The 7,328-nt window shown below is 41.3% G+C and overlaps 1 protein-coding gene across 1 annotated transcript; it reads left to right on the top strand.

Moving 5' to 3' along the window:
• Positions 1 to 347: 347 nt before the first annotated feature.
• LOC106410957 lies at positions 348 to 3,190 on the top strand. The gene is made up of 2 exons (XM_013851596.3): positions 348 to 659; positions 959 to 3,190. The coding sequence occupies exons 1-2, from the start codon at positions 654 to 656 to the stop codon at positions 1,508 to 1,510; spliced, it is 558 nt and encodes a 185-aa protein (XP_013707050.1). The 5' UTR covers positions 348 to 653; the 3' UTR covers positions 1,511 to 3,190.
• Positions 3,191 to 7,328: the final 4,138 nt, after the last annotated feature.

The following is a 7,328-nucleotide window of genomic DNA, read 5'->3' as shown; positions in this document are numbered from 1 at the left end:
ATTATAATTTATGAGATGTGTATATAAAATTTTCAAAAATAATAATATGATGTTTTTCATTAAATAGTTTGTTTTAAACTTTCACATGTATTTATATCTTTCTTCTATATATTTTTTTGGATTATTATTTCATTATCGAGTAACTAATTAAACATTGAGTTTTTGTTATTTTTAAAAATAAACTATATAATTTAAAAAGATAACATCGACAAATATTTAAATAAATTAAATATGAAGGTATGCTATTACAACATAAAATTATATCTAAAATTATAAAATTATAGATGGGTAGAGATTTTTAGGGTATTCTACAGAGTATATTATGTGTGATTTGTAATTATTATATATTAAATATAGGATATAATACAAAATATAATTATATAAAAAAAAACGCTCTCTCTCTTCGGCGATGGTTTTGGCGATCTAGGGTTCCAATGATTTTTTGAATATGGGATCCGGGCATTCTCGTCAGAGATTGGATCGGTGTGGAATTTCAAGACCACAATCCTGATGGATGGAAACATGGCTTTATTTTGGTTCAATTAGGGATCGATTTGGGTATCAATAAGGAGATTTTGGGGAAATAAGCATACACAAGATCTGGTTTGAATGGAGTCTGATTCCGATCATCATCAAGACGGAATCGCGGACTCATGAAGGTTATCTCTCTGGTTACACCTTTTTCATTCACATATTATTTTTTCTGGAGATTGATCGAATCAATCTTTTCAACGGGGAATGGAGGTTATGGTATTTTGGGAAGTTGAGATTGATAGGTATCTATATACATCAATATGGGCTCATTGGGGAATATTTCTCGAGGAAAGATATGGAAATTTGGGGCCAATATAATAGAATGATGAGATCGTCTCTACGGAGTATCATTTTCATAACATTGGCATCTCTCTTCTCTAACAGAGCTCAAAGGTCGTGTTTCTTTGTTGTTATCATGACACAGAGTCAGCTGTTGGACCACAGCGAGGACACGAAGAATGGTGAAGGTTCTCGTAAGAGACTGAAGATCTCGGTGGCGCATTTTGATAACCCTGCGTTAATCAAGACCTACTCCAAAACCCTGGCGCTTTTCACAAATCTTCCAAAGATCTGGAAAATGGAGGAAGAGGCTATTGGAACTGATTTGGGATTTGGCAGGTTTCAGTTTGACTTCAAGACGGAGGAGGACCCGGAGGCGGTGTTGAAGCAGCAGCCTTTCCACTTCGACTATTGGATGCTTTCCTTGGCGAGGTGGCAACCGAAGCAGTCCAAATCATTTCCTTCAAAGATAATGTTTTGGATCAGAATCATTGGGGTCCCACTTGAGTTCAGAACGGTTGCAGTGGACCTTGATGCGTTCAAGGAGCTATGTTTGAAACTACGATGGATTTCAAAGGAGGGGAGTTCTATGATGGGGAAGATGTGGCAGTATCATTTCGCTATGAAAAGCTCTCTGGCTACTGCAAGCTTTGCTCTAGCCTCTGTCACAAGGAGGAGCTATACCCACTCGAGTTGAAGAATTTAAAGACGAGTCCAGAGAGAAAGCGGGAAGCCAGAGAGGGAAATGGAGGATGGTCTGATGGGGCAAAGCACGATGATCGAGCTAGGAGTTACAAAGGTGTGGTCATTAATAGCAATTTAGGACAACAAAACAAAGAAAGAGATGGAATGGACTACTACGGCAAGGGTAAAGGCAAGATGGTTGACGCACCAGACTCTAAATGGGTTAAGGTGGCGGAGAGAGGACATAGAAGACCCTCAAATCATCATGGATACTACAAAGGGGAGAGTGAGGGATCACAATACAGATCTGCACGTAGAGAAGATGGGAGAAATGGTGTTTCAGAAGCGGGAACTGGTGCTCAAGATGCATATTCTAGATCTTCCTCAAGATAGCCTAGAGCAGATAACGTTCCGTAGATTCCATCTAAGGAAGTGCGAGAAGAAGGAGAGATCAAGAGCACTAGAGAGGATGACACGTTGTTACCGTCTATAGAGTTCCAATTGGGGCTGGCTAAGACACAAGCATAGGGCACAAAGGTAGTTGTGGAGTCTACTGATGAGGACAAGGGGCTACAGATGGTTCGAGGATTGGTAGAACAATGGGACGATCAAGAAGATGAGTTTGATATGGAGATGGACGCTATCAATGCTACTTTAGCAGAGGGTGGTGTTGATATGGAGGCAGAGGAGGAATTTCAGACTCTCTCGGAGGAGGAAGCTGATCATGCTTCCCGGGCTCAGGAGGAGCTAGTTCGTATACAACGGGAAGAGGAGGTGGTGTCTGGAAAAGCTGACATTGAGATAGGAACGGGGGAAGGGGATCTGACGTTGAAGCAAGTAAGCCGTAAGAGGCTTTTTAAGCCTTCCATCAGCACGGCAGGAAGCACCAAGATGAGGATGGCTAGTGCGCTTGTCTCTCCACGAAGAAAGGCTGCAGGCAAGGTGGGACATCATGGAGAAGGCAGTAAACTGCCGGAGAGAAAGGGTCCTTCAAACCCGAAACCAGTCAACCTCAAATTTTAAGCTTATGAATCAAGTCTTATCCGCAGTAAGATTGAGTAAGAAGGAACTAGCTTTTGGGGGATTTTCAATTTTTACAATAAGCTCTATGAGTATTGAAGTTTTATTTAGTTCTAAGGGTAGAAGGGAAGTAGTTATTGCTTTGTCTTCTTGGTTTGTTTTTATGCTTAGGAATAATAATGGTTTTTGGTTTTCACGGTGCTCTGAATTGGTTTTGACGGTATTTCTATTCGGTGTTGGCTTCTCTAATTTGGAAATGAAGTATGGCTATGCTGAGGGTATTATATATGTGGCAAGCTTTTTATATCGTTATGGGATTACTGGTTAATGGTATGATGGAGCGGGAAGGTTTTCAGATTTGGTGGTTATGGCTCTCTAAGATACAAAGAGGGGCCGCGAGAAGAGTTTTTTGGTGTTACGAGAACGTACAAGACAGAGTGCTAAAGGTAGTATCTGATATGAAATATGGGTTCGATTTTATAGATATTCAGCTGCTATCAGACTATAAGAGTGTTCATATAATTTGTCTCGCTTGTATTATTATTTTGTGGAATGTAAGGATAATTACGCCACACTTTGGTACTGCAGTCGTCGGCCCCGACGTTAACACTTATTTTGTCGAGTGGAAGTTTAATTTGTTGGAACTAAGAGCGATATTATGCAAATGGTCACATTTGAAAAAGCTTTTCATTGGCAATTATAAGAAATCTACGGTCAACTGCTGGTTTGAGGAGATGGGAAGAAAGTATATTCACACTGGTGAGCCTGAATTATTGGTTATCATTAAGCTCAAGTCTACAAAAAATAACTGTTGTATGGCGTTATATTCGGATTGGGCTCGTGTACTTCTAATAGTAACATGTTTTCTCTTTGGTCTCCTATGGGGGTTTTGGAGTTTAATGTTACTAGCCTATATTTTAAAATTGGACTTGGTAAACAAAAGGATGGTCTTTTAGGCCTCGATTCGAGAATGGCGGTTGTTTGGAAAAATTTGGTCTAATTATTATCATAAGGATACTGAACTACGACGGCGTCTGTTTGTTTTACATTCGTTTGGTTGTTGTGAACAAGAGATGAAATCGTGTTCTATTGTTCTTATTATCTCTGAATCAAAGTGTTCCCTTATATAGGAGATACAAAGGGATAGATAAAAGGAAAGTATCCAAATCATAATCCTAGAGTGAAAAGGAAAACCTCCTAAAGATAAACATGAAAGATAAATGGAAACATGATAGACATGGGGCGGCCGACTCTCTCTCCTCTTGGGCCGCCGACTCTCTCTCTCTCTATGGGCCTCGGTCTTGGCCTTTGGCTTCTAGCAATCCACATTGTTCATAACACTCCCCCTTGGATGCTAGAACCATATGGGCTCGTATCATGCACGATGTTGCCTCGTTAAAACTTCTCTAGGAAAACCAAAAACCCAAGGTGGGAAAAAATGGAAACCGTAGACAGGAAAAAGAGTACAACGCATGACACTCCCCCTGATGAAGGCATCACTGCAGATCCTTCAGGCGGCGCATCCCTATCTGATGAACCAGCTTCCTGAATGTTGAGGTTGGCAGAGACTTGGTGAAAAGGTCGGCTGAGTTGTCGCTGGATCGGACTTGGACTACTTGAACCTCCTTTGCCTTCTGCAAGTCGTGGGTGAAAAAGAACTTGGGCATGATGTGCTTGGTCCTGTCTCCCTTGATGTATCCTTCCTTGAGCTGAGCTATGCACGCTGCATTATCCTCGTAGATGATTATTGGCTCCTCTTTCTCTTGTCCCACGGACAGACCACTCTCTTTCAAGACATGGCCGGTCATATTCCTCAACCAAACAAGCTCACGGCTTGCCTCATACATTGCTATGATCTCGGCGTGATTAGACGATGTAGCAACTAAGGATTGCTTTGTTGAACGCCAGCATATTGCGGCTCCACTATGTGTAAACACATATCCTGTCTGAGATCTAGCCTGGTGTGGGTCAGATAAGTACCCAACATCTGCATATCCGACCATGTTCTCTCCTGGCCGGTTGGTATAGAATAAACCAAGGTCTTTTGTTCCTTGCAGATACCTGAACAGATGTTTCACTCCGTTCCAATGCCTTAAGGTCGGACATGATCCAAATCTGGATAGTAAGCTCACGGCAAAGCTTATGTCCGGTCTAGTATGACTAGCTAAATACATTAAGGCCCCAATGGCACTTAAGTAAGGCATGTCCGGTCCGAGTGCTTCCTCGTCCGGTTTCTTAGGTCCGAATGGATCCTTCTCAAGGTCTAAGGACCTTACGACCATAGGACACGGTAAGGGGTGTGCCTGGTCCATATTGAATTGCTTGAGTATCTTTTCTGTATAAGTTTCTTGATGCACAAGGATGCCATTTGTTATGAACATTGTGGATTGCCATTAACCAAGACAAGAAGAGATGGCTTCTCAGGCCACGACCAGGCCCAGCCACGACCAGGCCCAACCACAGCCGTGTCCAAGAGGAGAGAGAGTCGGCGGCTGAGGAGAGAGAGTCTGCCTATCCTTTGGCCGACCTTAGATCTAGATGTTTTCCATTTATCTGTTTTAGATCTTTTCCTATTTCATGTTGTATTAGGTTTTGGATAATTTCCTTTTTCCTATTCCTTGTAACCCCTATATAAGGGAACACTTTGATTGAGTAAAAAGATACAGAGACACACGAAAATATTCAGTCTCAAACCCTTCGTTCACAACACGTTATCAGCACGATAGTCTCTAGACCCTGAGACAAAACCCTAACCTAAAATCCGTCACACATAAACCCTAAATCAGACGGAACTTCAAATCGATCTATCTCTCCAACCCCGAGGAACCAGAAGACGAGCCACATATCAAATTGAAGCTCTGGACGAGAAGAATCTATCTGCGAAAACCGTTTGTCAATCCGATCTCAGACGCGCCCACACTTGCAGAAACAACAGACGGCGCCGACTTAGTTCTTTGGAACCCTAATCCGAACCTACAAGTTTTCTAGCCAATTTCAAATCATGTTGAAAGATAAGTTTATCATACCTCAGTTATTTGATGATACCTTGTTTAGAATATGGTGTTTCATGTAATCTAATACCCCTTTGTTTAATTGTTTCATGAGCTGAAGAGGAGTTAGTGCGAAGAACCCTAACTTGTTCTTGCTTGAGTTCTGGCTTACATACATCTGATCAGATCCAGCCCTAAGGTGTTCCTGATCCCAGACGTCCTCAGCTCCCCGTTCAAAACAAGGCCAGCCCACGTTTCAAGTGAGACAGCTCGCAATCCAGATCAGCTTGCGCTCGCAAAGGAAGCAACTCGCGACCCAATAGGAGGCAGCGTCTGAAACAGCTCACACCCGAGACGGCCCGCGATCGTCCTCAGCTCGCGCCTGCATCCGTTCCGCGACCCGAGTGGAGACAGCAAACGTCCGTCCACTTCAGCTTGGAGGTTCATCCGTTCCTGATCTCTCTCTTGGTGGTCCGGTTCAACCCTTCAAACAGAGGTATACCGTGATCTGAGAACCTAGAAAGAACAAACCCTAAAATCCTAATCCATGATTATGGACTCCATTTGTTCTTGATGAAACCCTAAATTGATATAACCTAGAATTGATCATCTCATAAATCACTAGATTAAAATTGATTCCCTAGAACATGTTTGATTGTTTGATTGTTTCTGATTTGAATTAAAGAAACCCTAAATTTGGAATCGTAATCCTAGAAACCCTAAAACCCTAAAATCGGTTTTGACTTCATATGATCTATTGATCATTGAGGTTTCTAAATTAATTTATTGATTGATGATCTGAGATATGAGGATTGTTTGATAGATTGATTGATAGATCTAAATCTCTAAATTCGAAATCCTTAAGGCCTTGAAACCCTTAATCGGCTACTTGAAAGTTTTAAGATCCTAACTCTCGTTTTGATTTCCTAAAGGTTTTGAAATCTTAAATCTAATAAAAGTTTTAAAAGATTGAAAGTTTAAAAATGTTTTTTTGAATGAGAGTTAGGTTGCTAGATTGATTGATTCTAAAATCTAGTTGAAACATTACCAACCTTGAAATAGGTAAACTTGATATGTATTGTGTGGCATTGTGTTTTGTCGTGAATCATATTGGACGACTGTAAGGCCTAATACATTGTACACACTTGCGGCCTTGTGCCCTTGGTTGATTAAAAGCCATGTGGCTTAGTGTACATCTAAGAGGCCGAGTGGCCTAGCATCCGGATAGTCATATGACCCGGACTGCATCATGATCCGATCCTTAAGATCGTTGTATCACATAATAAATCGTGAAAGTCTAAGGCAAAAGCCGTATGGCCTTATATCCGGATTGATATAGAAACCGGATTGTATCATGAACCAATCTCTAGGATTGTTGTATCACACTAACATGGCCGTGTGACCTAATTCACACCATGATCGACTGTTTTCATAGATGCGTAAGACTTGTTTGTGGCCGAGCTTGTTAAATATCATGCGGCTACATGACCACATTGTGAACCGAAATTTTTAAATGACAATGTGACTCAGATATCGAAAAGGGACTTGGTGATACAATCACCAAGGACAACAATGAGAATGAATTGGTACAGTATTCCATCATCTCATTGAAGGTCTACAAGATCAGTACATCACTATGAAAATCCACTAGACTTTGGGGATGCTTTACGGCATAGAAATTACCACCAGAAAACGGTGTTGCTTCCAAAGGCTAGAAATGACTAGAAGAATCTAAGATTCTTGGATTACAAAGTCATGGATGAGTACGACTCAGTCTTGTTTAAGACAGTCTCGATGCTGAGACTTTGTGGTGAAGTAGTA

The sequence above is a fragment of the Brassica napus genome, chromosome C7 (assembly GCF_020379485.1).
Source record: "Brassica napus cultivar Da-Ae chromosome C7, Da-Ae, whole genome shotgun sequence".
Lineage (NCBI taxonomy): Eukaryota > Viridiplantae > Streptophyta > Magnoliopsida > Brassicales > Brassicaceae > Brassica > Brassica napus.
This window is presented reverse-complemented; position numbering and strand designations above follow the sequence as displayed.